Below are 23,110 nucleotides of genomic sequence, written 5' to 3' on the forward strand. Positions count from 1 at the left end.
ACACTTATATTAGAGGCTCCGTTTTCATGTTCACGTACATGTACTGCGGCAGGGCGGCCGTTCTGGACAGAATCACGTACCTGTACGTCATCTGCATTTCTGAGTCTGGGGCCAGAAGAGTTCCAGGAGTTCTACGCTTATCACAGTTCCCAAACCAAAAGGAGACATCCACCACAACTTCAATCTTAGGGCCCTAAATGTCCTCAGCTGGGCACAGGAGGCCCTAAATGTCCTCAGCTGGGCACAGGAGGCCCTAAATGTCCTCAGCTGGGCACAGGAGGCCCTAAATGTCCTCAGCATGGGCACAGGAGGTCCTAAATGTCCTCAGCTGGGCACAGGAGGCCCTAAATGTCCTCAGCATGGGCACAGGAGGTCCTAAATGTCCTCAGCTGGGCACAGGAGTTCTGCATGCAATCCACCAGGTCATAGTCTCTTTATCAGGGAGACTTTTTTCTCTGACCATCCCACATACATGTACTGCAGTAGGGCGGCCGTTCAGCACAGAATCACGTACCTGTACATCATCTGCTTTTTTGGGTGTGTGGTGTGCACACGCACCGCCGGCGCCCATCTTCCGCTGGACACAGCAGGAGCCAATCAGTGGGTCCAGCGGATGCGGTGTTTGTTGGTACCCGGCAATCATTCTCGAGAGAGGCAGAACAGTTGTCCGCCAATATAAACAAGGTAGATCGCCGTTCTGTTAGTAGGGAAGATGGAGATCCTGTGTTTCTGCTAATGGAGAAAGGAGATATTGGCGCACAGAGATTATATATAGTCCACCCAGCAATAAATATCTAAAAATACCAATGATCAGGGTAGGGGGTTGTCAGGACTATGGTAAGAAATAGGCATATTTTTCATATTGCATGTGAAGAATTATGAACTGCATGACCCCAGAGACAAAGTTCAATTCATGGCCTTCACTAGAAACTCAATAAGAGACTCCGGTTTGTAGTTTCCATTGTTCGTTGTTGAAAAGTGGTAAGCCGTTGTTGACTAACCCTGGAGATAACGACTATATTCTATGGTCTTGAAAAGAGAATATATTTGAAGAAGCCATAAAACATTGTGTCCTGGCCGTGAGTTATTTTCCATACAATAGCAGATCCTAACAGGTTCCCTAAAGACAGCTGTATCATGGATTACCTAACTAACACACCATTGTTTCACCTATGGAAAAATAAACAACAGAGGAGCCATGGGAAGAGAGTTTCTGGTCATCAACTTAGACCTATTAAAACTGTATTTTTAAATGAATTTAATATAATCATAAGCATCTACAACCTCCTTGTTCCATCATATACCAAGAGGGGATGTGGAAATGATGGCTATATGGACAATCCTCCATTGAAGATTATATCATTTAGATAGTAGCTGATGATTAAATTAGATTATTTCATATTGTAGATCCCAGACCATGTCATGATTATATTATTTACTAACATAATAATTCTCTAGTAGATAACCTTCTGATTGAATACATCACATGTGTCAAACAATTATAATCCCAGGTTATTGTGTATTAATTTAGATAATCTATAAGTAAGTCACTTATTCTTAATTATATATATATATGATATTAATATGCATATTCATTAAATGGCATTACCAGAACTGAACCTTTCTAAGAGATATTACAGAAATATCAGATGGCCATGCCGGCACCATGAGAATATGAACAGATTCTCTTTTTTTTTTTTTTATTACTATAAATTAATGTATTGACTTCTATCACATATATTTGCTCCCTGACATACATGGTGGTTAGTAGAGGTATTGCATAATTACTCAACCAGTTAATGGTTATTTACCCCAATCAATGGGAAGAAGTTCTACCTTCTGGTTTCTGCTCATTGTAATTTTTATGGCCTTTTTGTCCTATACAATATATAAAGTAACCCAGACGAGACATAGAGACACACACATCCACCCATACACACTCATCATACTCCATCTTACTTCACCTTCATTTTACAAGCAAAAAATTGGGGGAGCAGACCCTGAACATGTATATCTAAAGCCGGTGCAGCTATGGACCAAGCAACATGTATATTAAAAAAGAATAGCGCAACCATGCAAAAGAAATGACTATCAAATATGGAGACCATCCATAAATAAAAATGGGGATTTAGTTCCACCATATGGCCATATCGTGCTCAAGCCCACCACTGCGTCAAAGTACTCCATTATCGGTGGGTCCTACACTATCCGTAAAAAAGGGGTGAATCCAGCCTCTCTTACCCTTGGAGACAACGCTCCTTGCTGGGAAGGTGTGCTAATGCACTGCAGGGGACTCCTCCTATATCTACTTGATAGAGGACACCAATAGAGTACAGGTGTGTGTGGGGGATGGGATGCTCAACCTCATAAGTCTGGTCAGACCGAATACATAATAAACAAGCAAAAAATTGGGGGAGCAGACCCTGAACATGTATATCTAAAGCCGGTGCAGCTATGGACCAAGCAACATGTATATTAAAAAAGAATAGCGCAACCATGCAAAAGAAATGACTATCAAATATGGAGACCATCCATAAATAAAAATGGGGATTTAGTTCCACCATATGGCCATATGGGGAACTAAATCCCCATTTTTATTTATGGATAGTCTCCATATTTGATAGTCATTTCTTTTGCATGGTTGCGCTATTCCTGACACTCTGAAAAACTTTAAGGACGCAAGCTCCTCCCTAACCAGCCACCATTTTGGGAAAGGCAGCCATCTCAGGACTCTGGTAAACAATCATTTTGAGCCAGCAGCCATTTTGAAATGGTAATTATGCATTATTGATTCTTTGATTTTTGTTTCCTTGTATGCTATAATCGTAGCCTCAGGATATTTAGATTACCTTCCCAGTTGTAACAGCCATTGTAGATTTTTCTCTAAACATTATTTTTGTTTTTATAAAATTTTTCCATTCTTGGTTTAGCGCTATATTAGTGAATTAGTCTCACGTTTTGCATAGTCTGTTCTCACTCCAACTGCAGCGGAGTGACTGTTGACTACGCAATTCGCAGACAACTTTGTCTGATATATAGAACTCTTGATATATGGTTTTTTACTCCTTCTGGGGAAAAAGTAATCATGTCCTTTGATTTTTATTGCTGAGACAAATTGATTCAACTAGTGTTATCATTAAGTTTGTATTTTATGTGAGTTTATATTTTTGTGTCACCCATATATATTTATTGTGAATACATGTCTTATGAATAAATATATATATTCCCTACTGTAGTCTGTGTTCACTAAGATTGGTATATGCTGTTAAAAAGAAATTAATCGATTAAAAAGAACTCATATTTCATTCAGAATAATATTCTCGAATGTGTAACGCACAACAGGGGTACAATAAGAAAAGTCTGAACCCAGGGTGTCAGAGGGGTCGGGAGACTTGTAGGGTCAGGACAACTAGGGGGTACAGTAAGAAATGTCTGAACCCAGGATAACAGAGGGGTCACGAGACTTGCAGGGTCAGGGCAATCATTGGGGTACTGTAAGAAATGTATGAACCCAGTGTGTCAGAGGGGTTGGGAGACTTGCAGGGTCAGGGCAACCTTTGAGGTATAGTAAGAAATGTTTGAACCCAGGGTGGCAGAGAGGTCTGGAGACTTGCAGGGTCAGGGCCACCATTGGGGTACAGTAAGAAATGTCTGAACCCAGGGTGTCAGAGGGGTTGGGAGACTTGCAAGGTAAGGGCAACCATTGGGGTACAGTAAGAAATGTCTGAACTCAGGGTGTCAGGTCGGGAAACTTGCAGGGTCAGGGCCACCATTGGGGTAGAGTAAGAAATGTCTGAACCCGGGGTGTAAGAGGGGTTGGGGGACTTGCAGGGTTAGGACAACCATTGGGCTACAGTAAGAAATGTCTGAATCCAGGGTGTCGGAGAAGTTGGAAGATGTGCAGGGTCAGGCCAACCATTGGGCTACAGTAAGAAATGTCTGAACCCAGGGTGTCAGAGGGGTTGGGAGACTTGCAGGCTCAGGGCAGCCATTGGGGTACAGTAAGAAATGTCTGAACCCAGGGTGTCAGAGGGGTCAGGGGACTTGCAGGGTTAGGACAACCATTGGGGTACAGTAAGAAATGTCTGAACCCAGTGTATCAGAGGGGTTGGGGGACTTGCAGAGTCAGGGCAACCATTGGGGTACAGTAAGAAATGTCTGAACCCAGGGTGTCAGAGGGGTCGGGAGACTTGCAGGGTTAGGACAACTATTGGGGTACAGTAAGAAATGTCTGAACCCAGGGTGTCAGAGGGATCGGGAGACTTGCAGGGTCAGGGCCACCATTGGGGTACAGTAAGAAATGTCTGAACCCAGATTGTCAGAGGGTCGGGAGACTTGCAGGGTCAGGGCCATAATTGGGGTACAGTAAGAAATGTCTGAACCCAGTGTGTCAGAGGGGTTGGAAGATTTACAGGGTCAGGGCAACCATTGGGGTTCACTATCTTTAAGTGGCCTTCACTGGGGTAGCTTTACATGGGCAATAATGTCACTGTGACAGACCTAGCTGGGACATGGGCTCTTACCCAATGACTATGGGCCCTGGCATTTACATGAACACTGCTTTTTGGAAGGTGTATGCCTGGGGGATCGGTGGAGTGGTCTTGTTTCTGTTTCATGTTCATGTCTCCCTAAAACACACAGACTCTGGGAACTGGAGGTTCCATATTTGGGGTCTCTATGCCTCAAACTAGCAATGACTTTAGATGGTAATGTAATCCACTCAAACCACTGGGGTCCCCTGCCATAATGTGTTTTTTGTAAGTAGGTCTCTGTGACGGTATTCACCATCACTGGAATTTAAAGACAGGTAAGTAATGGTTTGGATTGCTTCATAATTGCCAGCAATATCTCCATATAGAAATATTAAGATTTATTCCCATTTGCCATGAAATCTGTAATTCCTAAATGCTGTGTATATTACATATCTTTCAATGTCAGCAAGGTTTTCCTTTTGTTTGTGTATTGGGAATGTGGATTGCCCTGTCTCATTGTAAGTGCTAATGACCTCCCATTGTTTTGTGTCTGGCTATTGTGTACATTGATTGCCCCCTGGGGGCTTCTGTCTCCTTGCACATGGCAGTCCTTCTGGTCAAGCTATCTGACCAATCACTGCTGACTCATTTTCAATTCCTCATTTGCATGGCTAAGGAGGACCTGAAGGGGAACTGCAGGTACTTTACAATTGACCAATAGGAAAGTGGTTGTTGATGGCGGGATGTTCCAAATTCTGTATATAAGTCTTGTTCAATAAAGTTTTTTTCAGTTCTTCACCCTCAATCTAGAGTTTTGTCTCTTATTGGGGGAATCTGCTGCAAGGGATTGCTATGGTCTTCCATACTCCCTTAGAGAATCACTGAGCTCTTGTAAGAGCTTGTGTAAGAGCTTGTTCTGCTGCACTCTCTGGGGAAAGAGAGGTTCACCCACAGGAACCTGGAGCCTTGTCGTAGGTCCAGGGTGGGTAGGAGATTGCGAGACCCTAACCAAGCTGCGGCGGTTCGTGGAGCCTGAAGTGCTTACGGTGTCTGGTGGAGTGCTTGGAGCCCTCGGGAAGCACTAGGAGCATCTGTCAACGGAGGTACCCGGTCCGGGGTGCCCTGTTCCGTTACATTGGTGGCAAGCGGTGGGATGGCGTCCTAGTGTGAGGAGAAGCAGCTCGGAGACACCGGTAACGTTATGGAGCGAGATAACACCCGTGCAGCGTCCCCATATGAGGAGGAGTTTCTCTGGAGGTTGCAGCAACACTTGGTCCAACAGGATGGGCCTGTATCAGAGGAAGCCATACTGGACTGGAGAGATGCCACTCGAAAGGAGATGTGGTATGAGGCCTTAGAGGATGTGCAGTGGAGGCGGAGAGAGAACCTTCCCAGCGAAGAACAGCGGTTGCAGGTATACGTTGCCCTGCGGTTACCTTTCCTAGGAGAGCAACCCCTGCATGAGTGGGTGACGGAGCTGTGGAACCTGATTTGGAAGGAGTTGTGGCTGGATGAAGCTTACCGGGCACTAAAGTGGTACGCCACCGGGCTCGACCACTGGATGGCTGACAACAATATGCCGGAAGGTGAGGACTATAGTGGCCCGGGCTTGCTGTGGGAGGCATTTGAGGAGAGGGACTTTGGATGTCCAGCAGAGTTTCGGTGCTGGGAAATCCAGGACACCAGGGAAGCCCTACTGGGTCTCCCCAAAGTGAATGACTTGGGGTCAGACCTGATTCATCTGGTCGGAATGGAGTGGGAACTGGAGCAGGACTACTTACGCCTGCTCTGCTCCGTTCCACCCCAATCTACCCTGCAAGCAGAGTCCTGGGTGGCAGATCCAGACCCACAACCCTTGAGTTGGAGAGACAATACAGACTGGTGGTACTTGGAAGACCCACCGATGGCAGGGGGAGATGGGACCGAGGTCTATCTACCGGCCCTACAGGGAGCCTAGGCAGCTGGCCCAGATCCCCAGCTACAGCAGGAGTTACAGGGACCCGAAGGTGTCATCCTTCCTTCCAAGAAGCAGTCTACCTTCCAGGGAGAGGAGACAACTAATCCTTCTCCCCAACCACAGGGCGACAACAGACCTGACCCCAATGGTACAGATGGGACCGCGGTCTCTGCACCAGACCTACAGGGATGCTGGACGGCCGGTCCAGATCCCCAACTTGCCCCACAGGAATACCAGGAGGAGGAGGTAGGCGATCCCTCCTCTCTACAGCAGACCCCCAACCAGGTCCTGGGGGTAGTATTCACCAACCCTAACCCAGCAGAAGAGCTGGCAACAGGGCAGAGTGTTACCAACCTCTGCCCAGCACCTGCAAAAGCTACAGTCCTCATTTGTACACCCCAGGGATGCTGGACAGTCGGCCCAGATCCCCATAGCCTGACGAAGTGAGCCCCACCACCCTGTCTTCTCTCCAGTGGCTGAAAGGACTCCCAGGAGAAGGGCCAGTCCACACTTATCCACAGCAGTGGGTATGTGCTACAAGAGAGACAGAGGTTGGCTGGGTGAGTAACACTGTTTTCCCGACAATTTGTTTGGGGTACTGGGTGGCTGCAGACATTGGGAGGGCCTGTGGAACACAGCCTACCTTAGAGAGGTTGGAAAGTTATTCTCTCAGCCTACTAGGCTCCTCTTATGTCTAAATCACCCTGTGTCTTTTAGGGACACAGGGTGCCCAAGAAGCCCAGTCTGGCCTGCCCAAACCAGACTTTTGCAGACTGATCGGCTATGAGAGCTCCATGCGCCTTGCCAAGACAAACTTACAAACTATGTGGAACTTTGTAAAGGATGCTGCCATGAAGGATGGACTCTTTGGGACTTGTTACCCGACTAACTCAGGCACAGACCGATTGGAGGTCTGGTACATGGATTAGTCTACCTTTGGGGGGAAGATATGTGACGGTATTCACCATCACTGGAATTTAAAGACAGATAAGTAATGGTTTGGATTGCTTCATATTTGCCAGCAATATCTCCATATAGAAATATTAAGATTTATTCCCATTTGCCATGAAATCTGTAATTCCTAAATGCTGTGTATATTACATATCTTTCAATGTCAGCAAGGTTTTCCTTTTGTTTGTGTATTGGGAATGTGGATTGCCCTGTCTCATTGTAAGTGCTAATGACCTCCCATTGTTCTGTGTCTGGCTATTGTGTACATTGATTGCCCCCTGGGGGCTTCTGTCTCCTTGCACATGGCAGTCCTTCTGGTCAAGCTATCTGACCAATCACTGCTGACTCATTTTCAATTCCTCATTTGCATGGCTAAGGAGGACCTGAAGGGGAACTGCAGGTACTTTACAATTGACCAATAGGAAAGCAGTTGTTGGGGGCGGGATGTTCCAAATTCTGTATATAAGTCTTGTTCAATAAAGTTGTTTTCAGTTCTTCACCCTCAATCTAGAGTTTTGTCTCTTATTGGCGGAATCTGCTGCAAGGGATTGCTATGGTCTTCCATACTCCCTTAGAGAATCACTGAGCTCTTGTAAGAGCTTGTGTAAGAGCTTGTTCTGCTGCACTCTCTGGGGAAAGAGAGGTTCACCCACAGGAACCTGGAGCCTTGTCGTAGGTCCAGGGTGGGTAGGAGATTGCGAGACCCTAACCAAGCTGCGGCGGTTCGTGGAGTCTGAAGTGCATACGGTGTCTGGTGGAGTGCCTGGAGCCCTTGGGAAGCATTAGGAGCATCTGTCAACGGAGGTACCCGGTCTGGGGTGCCCTGTTCCGTTACAGTCTCCTGTTATAGTCTGTTGCCTACTAGTCTGAGGAGGGGGGAGATCACTGTTTGTATTGTTAATTGTGCTAATTAACACACCTATTGTCTGCTAGCAAACTATTGGGGATGTGTTTACACTTGTAATAATGTGTATTGTATTCCGTGAGCTCGATGCCGGCAAGTCTGACCCGGAATAAGATCCCTGATTATCCAGGCTGCTAATTAGCTTAATGTTTAGAGTGTTTGGTAAGGCTGATCACATTATCGTATGCAAACACAACTGTATATAAAAATATAACTGAGTGTGTAGTGTATAAAAAGCATGTATTCTTGTTCAATAAACAGTTCCAGTTTTGCAGCTAAACGTATCCCATCTAGTTCTTGGTTGCAATATGTAATATCTGATATCTATGTTCAGACTGGAGGAAGCAGTATACTGATGGAAGCACTCAAGTGGAGTGTGGGACGGTTCCGTCACAATCACCACTATCCCCGCCCCTTCCTTTATATAGCGGACGACGGCTCAGGACACCATCGGTCAGCGAGTGTTACCGTCTGAGATCGCTCCTGTGTGGCGGGTCATTGAGGTTATTGGTGGGTCAGTAGGGGGGGTTTGGCATGTTTTGGGGTGGTTTTTAACTGCTTTACGACCGCCCGCTGCAGTTATGCTGCAGCAGGCAGCCGCTCCTGGGCAAACCAACGTAGCTATACAGGAGGCTCCCGTCCCCGCTCATCAGCTGGGAATGTTGATGCAGCGGGCAGGCAGCTCCAATTACCGCCTGACATCCACGATCTTTCACCGCTGAGAGAAGGACGGTTGGATGTTGTAAACACAGCTGACTGTTTTTTCCCCTGGAATGATCACCATTCTATATAGGATCACATTTCTATGGTCATATCACAAGCCATGCCCCCCACAGTTAGAATCACTCCCCTAGGCTCACATTTAACACCTTAATCACCCACAGAGTTACCCCTTCCCTGCCAGTGTCATTATTACAGTAACAGGAGTCGTCCCGGAAGATTGGAAATTGGCAAATGTCGTGCCCATTCACAAGAAAGGTAGTAGGGAGGAATCGAGCAACTATAGACCAGTGAGTCTGACATCAATAGTAGGCAAATAATGCAAACCCTATTAAAGGATAGGATTGTGGAACATCTTAAATCCCATGGATTGCAAGATGAAAAACAACATGGGTTTACTTCAGGGAGATCATGTCAAACAAATCTTATAGATTTTTTTGACTGGGTGACTAAAATAATAGACGGTGGAGGTGCAGTAGACATTGCATATCTAGATTTTAGTAAGGCTTTTGACACTGTCCCACATAGAAGACTTATCAATAAACTGCAGTCATTGAGCATGGACTCCCATATTGTTGAGTTGATTAGGCAGTGGCTGAGTGACAGACAACAGAGGGTTGTAGTCAATGGAGAACATTCAGAACAAGGTCATGTTACCAGTGGGGTACCTCAGGGATCTGTACTGGGACCAATTTTGTTTAATATCTTCATAAGTGATATTGCAATTGGCCTCGATGGTAAGGTTTGTCTTTTTGCTGATGACACAAAGATATGTAACAGGGTTGATGTTCCTGGAGGGAAACGCCAAATGGAAAAGGATTTAGGAAAACTAGAAGAATGGTCAGAACTCTGGCAACTGAAATTTAATGTGGATAAGTGCAAGATAATGCACCTGGGGCGTAAAAACCCAAGGGCAGAATATAGAATATTTGACACAGTCCTGACCTCAGTATCTGAGGAAAGGGATTTAGGAGTAATTATTTCAGAAGACTTAAAGGTGGGAAGACAATGTAATAGAGCAGCACGAAATGCCAGCAGAATGCTTGGATGTATAGGGAGAGGTATAAGCAGTAGAAAGAGAGAAGTGCTTATGCCGCTGTACAGAACACTGGTGAGACCTCACTTGGAGTATTGTGCGCAGTACTGGAGGCCATATCTCCAGAAGGATATAGATACTCTAGAGAGAGTTCAGAGAAGAGCTACTAAACTAGTACATGGATTGCAGGAAAAAACTTACCAGGAAAGGTTAAAGGACCTTAACATGTATAGCTTGGAAGAAAGAAGAGACAGAGGGGATATGATAGAAACTTTTAAATACATAAAGGGAATCAACTCGGTAAAGGAGGAGAGCATATTTAAAAGAAGAAAAACTACCACAAGAGGACACAGTTTTAAATTAGAGGGGCAAAGGTTTAAAAGTAATATGAGGAAGTATTACTTTACTGAGAGAGTAGTGGATGCATGGAATAACCTTCCTGCAGAAGTGGTAGCTGCAAATACAGTGAAGGAGTTTAAGCATGCATGGGATAGGCATAAGGCTATCCTTCATATAAGATAGGGCCAGGGACTATTCATAGGATTCAGATATATTGGGCAGACTAGATGGGCCAAATGGTTCTTATCTGCCGACACATTCTATGTTTCTATGTTTCTAATACATATTTTTAGCGCTGATTACTGTAGTAATGTCACTGGTCCTCCCAAAAGTGTAAAAAATGTCGGTTAGGGGTCCGATCTGTCCGCAATGTCGCAGTCCGGCAAAACATCACAGATCGCCGCCATTACTAGTAAAAAAAAAACAATAAAAATGACATAACTCTTTCCCGTAGTTAGTAGGCGCAATAACTTTTGCGCAAACCAATCAAAATACGCTTATTAGGATTTTTTTACCAAAAATATGTAGCTGAAAACAAGTTGGACTAAAATGTTAAAAAATTTTGATTTTTAATTTTTTTTTTTGGGAATGTCGTCATATAGTAGAATGTGAAAAATATTGTTTTTTTTTTTTGTTTTTTTCAGAATTGTCGCTCTTTTTTTGTTTATAGCGCAAAAAATAAAAATTGCAGAGGTGATCAAACACCACCAAAAGAAAACTCTATTTGTGGGAAAAAAAGAACATCAATTTTATTACAGGGTTGCACTACCGCGCAATTGTCCATTAAAGTAATGCAGTGCCGAATCGCAAAATGAACCACTTAAGCCCCGGAGGATTTGGCTGCTCAAAGACCAGGCCCTTTTTTTCAACTTGGCACTGCGTGACTTTAACTGACAATAACACGGTCATACAATGCTGTACCCAAACCAAATACCACCAAAAGAAAGCTCTATTTGTGGGAAAAAAAGGATGTAAATTTTGTTTGGGTACAGGGATACCACATGTGTGAGACTATTTTGCAGTCTAGCCGAGTACAGGACCCCGAAAATTAATCACCACTTTCAGGCTTTCCAAGGGCGTAAATTGTTGATTTCACTCCTGACTACATATCACAGTTTCGGAGTCCATGAAATGCCAAGAAAGCACAACCCCCCCCCCCCCCCAAATGACCCCTTTTCGGAAAGAAGACACCCTAAGCTATTTTCAGAGAGGCATGATGAGTGTTTTGCAGATCTCACTTTTTTGTCATAAAGTTTTGGAAATTGAAAAAAGAGGAAAAAAATGCATTTCCCTGTTTTTTTTTTATTTTCCAAAAAAAATGAGAGCTGAAAAATACTCACCATGCCTCTCAGAAAATAGCTTGTCTACTTTGCAAAATGGGGTCATTTGTGGGGGTTTTGTGCCATCTTGACATTTCATGGCCTTCAAAAGTGTGATAGGTAGTAAGGAGCGAAATCAACAATTTACGTCCTTCGAAAGCCTGAAGGTGGGGATTGATTTTTGGGGTCCTGTATGAGGCTAGACTGCCATAAAGTCTCACACATGGGGTATCCATGTACTCAGGAGAAGCAGCAGAATGTATTTTGGGGTGTCAGTTCACATATACCCATGGCATGCGTGAGCATTATATCATTTACTGACAACTTTGTGTAAAAAAAAACAAATTGTGAACTTACCGAAACTCAGGGCAAAATATAAAATACTCCATGGACTCAATATGCCTCTCAGCAAATAGCTTTGGGTGTCTACTTTTCAAAAAGGGGTCATTTGGGGGGTGTTTGACCTGTCCCGGCATTTTATGCTCAATCTTAGCCACACATCATCCACTCTTCTAACCACTTGTTTACATGGAAAAATAAAAATTACTTTGAACCCCCAAACATTATATATTTTTTTAAAGCAGAGGCCCCATAGAACAAAATGGTGGATGTTGCAAATTTTTTTGTCGCACGGTATTTGCGCACAGATTTTCCAAACGCAATTTCTGCGAAAAAAATACATGTTTTTAAAATTTAATGCACAAATACACTATATAATTCCAAATTGTTTGGTAAAAATTTAAAAGATGATATGAGGCCGAGTACATAGATACCAAACATGACATGCTTTAAAAATTGCGCACGCCTGTGCAGCGGCAACAAACTACGTACATTTTTAAAAGCCTTTAAAAGTCTTTACAGGTTACCACTTTAGACTTACAGAGGAGGTCTACTGCAAGAATTACTGCCCTCGACCTGGCGTTCACGACGATACCTCACATGCATTCTGCAATTGTGGTTTACATATGACACTAGACCAACGCCTGCGTGCGCCTTTGCGCGCAAGCACAGGGGGACGGGGGGGGGGGGGGGGCTTGATTTGTTTTATTTATTTTTTTTGCTTTTTAATGTTATTTTGACACCTTTCCTTTCATTTTTTTTTTTTAAATCATTTTTATTGTTATCACAGTGAATTTAAATATCCCCTATGATAGCAATCTGTAGTGACAGGTACTCTTTTTTTAAAAAAAACTGGGGTCTTTTAAACTCTAGATCTCTCTGACAGTAACGCATCTTACCACACCAAAATTGGTGTGATAAGATGCTTTACTAATTTCCCAATGGCGCTGTTTATTTCTGGCGAAACAGAAGTCATGAAACGCTCGTAGCCTCCAGTATCTTAGGCCATAGAGATGATTGGAGCCATTCTCCTCTCCAACCAGCTCTATGGTTAGATAATTGAACCACCGGCTGCACTCTCGGGTTAACCGGTGGGACAGGAGAGCCCGAGAAAAACCACAGAAGGCGGCGGGAGGGGGGGGTGGAGTCCCCTCCCACTGCATGTAAAAGCAGTCTAGCGGCCAATTATCCGCTAGGATTGCTTTTATGTAAGCCAATGGTTGGCTGTAAAAAACAATACCAAGGCGATGCCTAAATCTGTAGGCATCATCCTGATATAACCACTCAAAGTCCAGCAACGTACCAGTACATTGCTGGTCCTTGTTTGGCATATAGTGTAGTTTTTTTTTGTTTTTTTTTTAATGCAGCCTGTGGGCTGAACAAAAAAAGAGAACCTAACAGAAATCACCACAGGAATATTGTGTAGTATTACACACCATTAACCACCCAACAGCCAAACCCACTGATTTAATGGCGGGTATACATGACAATATTCCATGTATACCTAAAGGTATTTTAACTGCAGTGCTGAAATCAGCCTACCACAGCTGCTGCCATCAGAGGTATCCATATATGCTGTGCGCAAATGCTGTTTGTGTCAGAATATATAAAATCAGTGTGGCAGCTGACGGGTACCTGCAAGAGAAACAGGTTAACAAAAGAATGAAAAACAAACGTAGTACACTAAAAGTACAGTAGGAAGAGTAGAAGAACCTAAAAATAACTGACACGACAACTGTTTTTACACTTTTTTTTTGTAAACTGCAACTTTCCAGCTCAGGGTCTCTCAAAATGTTGATAGCCATGGAACATCTCTCGAGACCCTGTGTTTGTGTGCCCTACACTATGTCGTGCTGTACCTTACACTAATACCCCACTAGTGTGTGGTAGCGCTTGAAACATTCCCTGATGCAGAGACCAGGTGGGTCAGGACAGGTGGGACAATAATAGCGGGTGTCACGCTTAAATCCGACCCTGCTACAGACACGACATCTTCTTTGGGGGCGTCTTTGGGTAGGGGTACTCGGGAGGACATGTGGAAAATGTCTCTCATGCAGCCAGCTCACTGCATCTGGAAGGGAAAGTTGGGCAGGAACACCTCCTGGGTACAGGTAGGCATTGATGATCTCTTTCTGGAATTCTCGGAAGGATCCGGTTTGTCCTGACGCCCTGTATAGGACATAAGCGTTCAGTATAGCCAATTGGAATAAATAAACAGACACTTTTTTGTACCAGCGTCTGGCTTTATGGGCAACTAAATACGGCACCAAAAGCTGGTCGTTAAGGTCCAGCCCTCCCATATTAAGGTTGTAGTCGTGGACAGAGAGGGGTTTCTCCATAACACCAGTTGCCGTAGTAATTTGGACCGTCGTGTCTGCGTAATGGGGGAACAGAACGAAAACATCCCATGTATCCCTCCACTTCACTGCAAGAAATTTGTCCGTTTTCAAGCAGGCTCTCTCCCCCCGACTAAGACGGGAATTTACAAGCCGTTGGGGGAAGCCCCAGCGATATGGTCACACGGTGCCACATGTGCCAATTTGTAATTCAAGAAGGTGACTAAATAGTGGCACGCTTGTGTAAAAATTGTCCACGTACAAATGGTACCCCTTTCTGGATAAGGGTGACGCCAAGTCCCAAACTGGGCTCCACAGAGTTATCATTTTCCTCGTAGACCCGGAAACTAACTGTATAGCCTGTGGCCCTGTCACACAGCTTATACAGCTTGACCCCGTATCTGGCACGCTTGCTGGGGAGATACAGTTTCATAGCAAGGTGGCCAGTAAACTTAATCGGTGGGGTGGGGGTGGGCTGGGCGGAGGGGTTAAACGCAGGTGCTGGCAAGAATCAGTGCTGATCGTGCAAACACCGCGTTTTGGGAACCCTAAACTATGGGGACGCCAGTATAGTTCTGATCAGATATTGATCTGTTCAAACATTATTCTAGTAATAGAAGCGTGTGTATGTGGTAATCAAGGGGTTAATTAATATTTCTAACTATGCGCTGGGGATCTGCGCTATCTTAGACTGACGCTAACACTAACTAATGTCACCTGTGTCACTAATAATAGTGATCAGAAAAAAAACTGTACACTATAAAAGTGACACTGTGACAGGGCAATGAAGGGGTTAACTGGGGGTGATCAGGGGGTTAAATCTTTATTGGGGGGGTGGCGGGGACCCTAAACCTCCTTGGGACAGAAATTTCCCTCGCTAACGCTAACTGAAGTTACAATCACACTATAACAGATATACAGAAAAACACTATATTATGTGTGTATAGTGTGCAATGTGACCGGGGAAGGGGTTAACTGGGGGTGATCAGGGGGTTAAATCTTTATTGGGGGGTGCAGGGTATCCTAACCCTAAAAGGAACGGCCGCAAGCGCTAACCCAGGTCACAAGTCACACCAATACAAGTATATAGGGAACTGCTATATACTGTATACAGTGTGTATTGTGACAGGGGGTATAGGGGTTAACTGGGGGTGATCAGGGGCTTAAATCATTATTGGGATGGTGGCGGGGACCCTAAACCTACTTGGGACAGAAAATAATTCGCTAGCGCTAACTCAAGTCACAATCATTCTAATACAAAAATACAGTAAACCACTATATTACCTGTATATTAGTGTGCAATTTGACAGGGGGGAGGGGTTAACTGGGGGTAATCAGGGGGTTAAATCTTTATTGTGGGGGTGGCGGGTATCCCAAGCCTAAAAGGAATGGCCGCAAGAGCTAAACCTGGTCACAAGTCACACTTATACAGGTATATAGGTAAATGCTAAATACTGTATAAAGTGTGTGTTGTGACAGGGGGTGAAGGGGTTAACTGGGGGGGGGGTCGATCAGGGGTTAAATGTGCCTATTTACGTGTGTGCGGGTGTGCTTGGTGCAGTGCTCACAGTTCAGATCCGCTCTCTCCTCTCGATGAACCCAAAAAGGATTTTGGGAGGAGAGAGTGGGTCTTTTCTGTGCCTGTGTTTACATTTCACAGGCACAGTAACTATCTGATTGGGCAGGACAGATCAACAGGTCCAGGCCAAAAATCATTGGCCTGGACCTGATGACTGATCGGTTCTGAACCCAATCAGATCATCAGCAGGGCCAGGGACGTGCGGGAGCGCGTCTCAGAGCGGCAGTGGCAAGCGACGTAGGGCTACATCGCTTTGCCTGTAAGTGGCTGACTGCCGCAGTAAATAGTCGTGCGGTGGTCGGCAAGTGGTTAAGGTCAACACAGAGGACAAGGGGGCACCCTTTATGTCTAGAGGAAAACAGATGTCATCTCCAAATATGGAAAGGTTTCTTCACCGTAAGAGCTGTGAAAATGTGGAATAGACTTCCTCCAGAGGTAATTCTGGCTAGCTCACTAGATTGCTTTAAAAAAAGGTCTGGATTCTTTCCTGGGTGTACTTAATATACAGTAAGTGGGTACTAACTTTTTTTTTTTAGGGAAGGTTGATCCAGGGAATATCTGATTTCCTCTCGGGGGATCAGGAAGGATTTTTTTCCCCCCTGCTGTAGCAAATTGGATCATGCTTTGCTGGGGTTTTTTGCCTTATTCTGGATCAACAGTGGGTATAGGATTGTTTATATGGGATTGTATGGTTGGGTTTTCAATACTGTTTTTTTTTTTTCTTTTGTTGGTTGAACCAGATGGAATTGTGTCTTTTTTCAACCTAACTATGTAGCTATGTATCCCTGGACAGTGGGTGAATAATATTCACTTACATTTAAAGCAAAGTTCTGGCCTCAAATACCTTTTTTAACTAAAAATATAATACTAATCCATCGCCCTTTACAGAACCGCTATTCTCATACTTACAAGGTGTACAGTGTTGGATTTTAGTCAAAATCTTACTTTTAAAAACGCTGTCTGGGCGCAGCCATCTTAGACGTGGGCAACTGAAGCCACAGTGTAATCTGCTGTGTCCTTCTTCCTGATTCCCGGGAGTGTTCTGGGAGCTCTTCCTGATTCCAGCCTCCTGGGAGTGATGACAAACAGCTCCCAGGATGCAATGCAAGGCAGGAGGTGATGTCAGTAGCCGTGGCCACAGAGGGGGGGAGAAGGAGGAAGTACAATCAAAAATGCCCTGAAAATAAAGTAAGGGACCCCCGAAAAAAATTGAAAATGCCCAATTGTTGATCAGCATAGCAAGCATACCAGGAATCACTAAAGTTGCAAAATAGGCCGGAACTCCTCTTTAAGCCTTTAGCTGCCCCCCCCCCCCCGAGTAGACGTCAATAGACGAAACTAGTAGGGCGGGGCTTCCGAAACCCTGGAGGAACACCGCAATGGATTGTACAACTATACACACGCTCATAGCTCCTGCTGCACGAGCCTGAGCGGGGTGTTTACATCCCTATATCCCTAGTGTCTGGGTTAGACACAAACAAATGTGAGTGTACATTAAAAGTATTTAAATAAATCTATATTTTTACGGAATTACACAATGTCCGATTCTCCTTCTCCTCTATATTATAACATTCTGGCTATAACCTTGCTATAACCTGGAGGATACTATGAAAGCACAAGGCTATTGAGGGTTGCCGATCCATTCCCTGGAATATATTAATACAAGCTTGATTTGCTGGTCATACCAGCTTTATCGCTGGTGAGTTCATTTAGTGAGCCCTCTATAACACGGATGGTGGGATGATTACAAATGCACATTGAAGACTCAGATTTTTTTGGATTGCTTGCACTGTTTTGTGTCACCATTCCTTCACTGGCACTTTGTTGCAACTTTTATTGAAAAACTGTGGACTCTTATAAGGACTGTGTTTTTTTATATATATACATATTCCACATGCACTTTATACGTATGATGTAATGATATGTAGTTTAATGATTGGTCTATATATAATTTTTTTATATGATTTTCTTTTTGCTTCTTTGCACTTTACATATATTTTCCAGGATGCTGGTCAGCATTTTTTTTCTTGGCACTTTAATTGATAATTGCACTACGGTTTACAATGACCTTTCAGGTACTTGTATTTACATATTGCACAGGCACTTTCATTGCACGCTACATTTCGCTATTTGTTACTATTTTCCCATTTATATGCAGATTACCTGCAATTAATCAGCTGCACTTCCTCATCCCCTTAATACTTTGTCTTGGAGTCCTTGGCGCTTGATTATCCTTACGTATTCATCTACCCAAACGTATGCTGCCATGGACATCTGTCAGGACAGCACATTATGGCCACTAGATTAAGGTGACCAGATTTTTTATATGAAATCCGGGGGCAATTTTTTTGTGGTCAAATGGCACAGGACTGCATAATACACTGAGCACTGGGCACAGGACTACTAAATACACAGGACTGCATAATACACAGAGCACTGGGCACAGGACTGCATAATACACAGAGCACTGGGCAGATGACTACTGAATACACAGAGCACTGGGAACAGGACAGTATAATACACAGAGCGCTGGGCACAGGACTGCATAATACAAAGAGTGCTGGGCAGAGGACTACTAAATACACAGAGCACTGGGAATAGGACTGCATTATACACAGAGCACTGGGCACAGGACTGCATGATACACAGAGCACTGGGGAGAGGACTACTAAATACACAGAGCACTGGGCAGAGGACTACTAAATACACAGAGCACTGGGAACAGGACTGCATAATACACAGAGCGCTGGGCACATGACTACATAATTACACAAAGCACTGGGCACATGATTGCATAATACACAGAGCACTGGGCAGATGACTACTAAATACACAGAGCACTGGGAACAGGACTGCATAATACACAGAGCTCTGGGCACAGGACTGCATAATACACTGAGCGCTGGGCACATGATTGCATAATGCACAGAGCGCTGGGCACAGGACTGCATAATACACAGAGTGCTGGGCACAGGACTGCATAATAAACAGAGTGCTGGGCACAGGACTGCATAATAAACAGAGTGCTGGGCACAGGACTGCATAATAAACAGAGTGCTAGGCACAGGACTGCATAATACAAAGAGTGCTGGGCACAGGACTGCATAATACACAGAGTGCTGGGCACAGGACTGCATAATAAACAGAGTGCTGGGCACAGGACTGCATAATACAATGAGTGCTGGGCACAGGACTGCATAATACACAGAGTGCTGGGCACAGGACTGCATAATAAACAGAGTACTAGGCACAGGACTACATAACAAACATGAGTGCTGGGCACAGGACTGCATAATACACAGAGTGCTAGGACTGCATAATACACAGAGAGGTGGGCACAGGACTACATAATACACAGGGCGGTGGGCACAGGACTACATAATATACAGAGATGTCGGCATTTGAGTCACAAGGCTGCTTCTCAGCCAGCATAGGATACCCTGTTTACGGTATTCTGGCCCTGAATCCGGGGACAGTGTCCTCAGTCCAGCGACTGTCCCCGGAAACTGGGGATGTCTGGTCACCCTACACTAGATGGAACTGAGCATTATAGGAAATCCCGATTCACCATGACTGGGGGAATGCGGGTCACATTTCATGAACAAATTTTTAACAACCAGATCTGTAAGTGTTTGTGAAATCTTCCCACACAAAATGTACTCAGCCAATGAAAGGTAAAGACTCCATTTTTATTTTTCTCCTGCTATCAATATACAATAAGCTACAACACTTCATCCATGTCTCTGGTGATCTCTGATCCCCTTATGAAGTGTTTCTTACATGATGAAGATCAGCCATGGAGTATATCTGAGGTGTATATCAGGGTGTGCTTCTTCCCCACATGTCTACTAACTTCATATAGAAGACATTTCCCACACTCAAGGCACTAATATACCTCGAGGGTTGTGTGGGACTCTGATGTATAGGAAGACAGGACTTCAGTGCGGAACATTTCCCTCACTCAGGACAGGAAAGTGGCTTCTCCCCCAAGTGAGATCTCTGATGTTTGTAAAGACTGGACTTCTGTGAAAACCATTTCCTGCACTCAGGACAAGAATACGGCTTTTCCCCTGTGTGAGTTCTCTGATGTATGTATAGATGGGATTTCTGTGAAAAACATTTCCCACACTTAGGACAGGAATGCGGCTTCTCACCAGTGTGCAATCTATGATGCACCGAAAAATTGGACTTCTGTGCAAAACATTTCCCGCACTCAGGACAGGAATACGGCTTCTCACCAGTGTGCGATCTCTGATGTCTGGAAAGATTGGACTTCTCTGAAAAACATTTCCCGCACTCAGGACAGGAATAAGACTTCTCACCAGTGTGTAATCTCTGATGCATGTAAAAATTGTACTTCTGTGCAAAACATTTCCCGCACTCAAGACAGGAATACGGCTTCTCAGCAGTGTGCAATATCTGATGTGTGGAAAGACTGGACTTCTTTGCAAAACATTTCCCGCACTCAGGACAGGAATACGGCTTCTCACCAGTGTGCAATCTCTGATGTGTGGAAAGACTGGACTTCTTTGCAAAACATTTCCCGCACTCAGGACAGGAATACGGCTTCTCACCAGTGTGCAATCTCTGATGTGTGTAAAGAGTGGACTTGCATGAAAAACATTTCCCGCACTCAGGACAGGAAAGTGACTTCTCCCCCGTGTGAGATCTCTGATGTCTGGAAAGATTGGACTTATCTGAAAAACATTTCCCATACTCAGAACAGGAATACGGCTTCTCACCTGTGTGAGATCTATTATGCACATTAAGATTGGATTTTGAATGGAAACTCTTCCCGCACTCAGTACAGGAGAACCTCTTATCTGTTGCAAGGACGGCACTGTCTCTCACAGTCTGAGGTTCCTCAGGATAAGAGGAATACGATGATCCAGCACTGTCCCTCACAGTCTGAGGTTCCTCAGGATGAGAGGAATACGATGGTCCATCTACAGTGTGTGGTGCTGGATGGACATTTGAGGTAGCTGGGTTTTCTCCTGGACTATACTGTGTGATGTCCTCATCTTCTACTTTACAGTCTGGAGACAAAGTGAGACAATCCTCTGAGGTTTTCCTCATCTCCCGTCCATCTACTAAAATAGAAATACAAAGATTATTACTAGACATCAGCAGATTGGTTCCCCTAAACCAGGACTCCACCCACATCAAACAGCTTTGTCTCTGAGGATCTTACAATTCCCCCCTCATGGTAACTAGTAAATGGGTCCTCTGATCTCCTACCAGTTCATTTCTTTATTCATGGACCTTAGTCATAGTGTGAGGAAACAACGAGAACTGTATTTTATAGAAGTGACAGTGATGAGGGGATTATAGGACGAGTGCCCCCCCCCCTCCTCTATCACTCATTGCCGCACTTCCTTATCTAGTCCATGATTTAGTCATGAATAACAGCGGGACTGAGCCCCACCAGAAGTCAGAGAGTGATGAAGACTGGACTGATCCTGAAGACCACCATCATTGGGTTACTGACTCCTCCCTCATTATCACTTTCTGTTTAAGATTGCAAAGTTGGAGGATGTTATCACATTATTATCACCATGTAAAGTCTGTCCTCCAATCAAATCATCAGATATAAAATGTCCAGCTGGTAGACAATGGGTGTAACAAAAGAGAATCCATATTATGTGTATATATAGCAGTGGGTAGAGGGGAGAGAGCAGAAGTCAGGAGTATAGAATGTACAACATAGAGTATATAGTTCAGGTGTCAGGAATATGTAATGTACACCATAGATTATATAGTGCAGGGGTCGGGAGTATGTAATGTACAACAAAGTAAATAGTGCAGGGGTCAGGAGTATGTAATGTACAACATAGAGTATAGTCAGGTCCATAAATATTGGGACATAGACACAATTCTAATCTTTGTGGCTCTATACACCACCACAATGGATTTAGTCCAGCCTACAGCCAGCCCCTGTTTTGCTTTTGAAGCAGCTGAGCTCATTTTCTCCTTTCCCTTGCTTGGTCTATGATCTCCAGAACACAATTATAGTCTTTTTTGGCTCTATACACCACCACATTGGATTTGAAATGAAACAAACAAGATTTGCTTTAACTGAAGACTTTCAGCTTTAATTTGAGGGTATTTACATCCAAATCAGGTGAACGGTGTAGGAATTACAACAGTTTGTATATGTGCCTCCCACTTTTTAAGGGACCAAAAGTAATGGGACAGATTAACAATCATAAATCAAACTTTCACTTTTTAATACTTGGTTGCAAATCCTTTTCAGTCAATTACAGCCTGAAGTCTGGAACGCATAGACATCACCAGACGCTGGGTTTCATCCCTGGTGATGCTCTGCCAGGCCTCTACTGCAACTGTCTTCAGTTCATGCTTTTCTTTGGGCATTTTCCCTTCAGTTTTCTCTTCAGCAAGTGAAATGCATGCTCAATCGGATTCAGGTCAGGTGATTGACTTGGCCATTGCATAACATTCCACTTCTTTCCCTTAAAAAACTCTTTGGTTGCTTTCGCAGTATGCTTCAGGTCATTGTCCATCTGCACTGTGAAGCGCCGTCCAATGAGTTCTGAAGCATTTGGCTGAATATGAACAGATAATATTGCCCGAAACACTTCAGAATTCATCCTGCTGCTTTTGTCAGCAGTCACATCATCAATAAATACAAGAGAACCAGTTCCATTGGCAGCCGTACATGCCCACGCCATGACACTACCACCACCATGCTTCACTGATGAGGTGGTATGCTTTAGATCATGAGCAGTTCCTTTCCTCCTCCATACTCTTCTCTTCCCATCACTCTGGATCTTGGTCTCATTTGTCCATAGGATTTTGTTCCAGAACTGTGAAGGCTTTTTTAGATGTTGTTTGGCAAACTCTAATCTGGCCTTCCTGTTTTTGAGGCTCACCAATGGTTTACATCTTGTGGTGGACCCTCTGTATTCACTCTGGTGAAGTCTTCTCTTGATTGTTGACTTTGACACACATACACCTACCTCCTGGAGAGTGTTCTTGATCTGGCCAACTGTTGTGAAGGGTGTTTTCTTCACCAGGGAAAGAATTCTTTGATCATCCACCACAGTTGTTTTCCGTGGTCTTCCGGGTTTTTTGGTGTTGCTGAACTCATCGGTACGTTCTTTCTTTTTAAGGATGTTCCAAACAGTTAATTTGGCCACA

The 23,110-nt window shown here is 44.3% G+C and overlaps 3 protein-coding genes across 3 annotated transcripts in view; 1 reads left to right on the plus strand and 2 right to left on the minus strand.

Moving 5' to 3' along the window:
- Nucleotides 1–23,110, minus strand: part of LOC309550274 (uncharacterized protein) — a gene marked incomplete at both ends in the record, with an annotated part of 1,476,097 nt that overhangs the window by 104,961 nt on the left and 1,348,026 nt on the right.
- LOC309549905 (uncharacterized protein) overlaps nt 1–23,110 on the plus strand; it is a gene marked incomplete at both ends in the record, with an annotated part of 228,719 nt that overhangs the window by 96,836 nt on the left and 108,773 nt on the right. The window lies entirely within an intron of this gene.
- LOC309549906 (uncharacterized protein) overlaps nt 1–23,110 on the minus strand; it is a 72,047-nt gene that overhangs the window by 25,302 nt on the left and 23,635 nt on the right. Inside the window, exon 6 of the mRNA XM_082250396.1 lies at nt 20,015–20,806. Coding sequence (XP_082106522.1) covers nt 20,015–20,806 — 792 coding nt within the window. The remainder of the gene's footprint in view (nt 1–20,014; nt 20,807–23,110) is intronic.

This window comes from Pelophylax lessonae (genome assembly GCF_965119305.1).
Source record: "Pelophylax lessonae genome assembly, chromosome: 3".
NCBI lineage: Eukaryota > Metazoa > Chordata > Amphibia > Anura > Ranidae > Pelophylax > Pelophylax lessonae.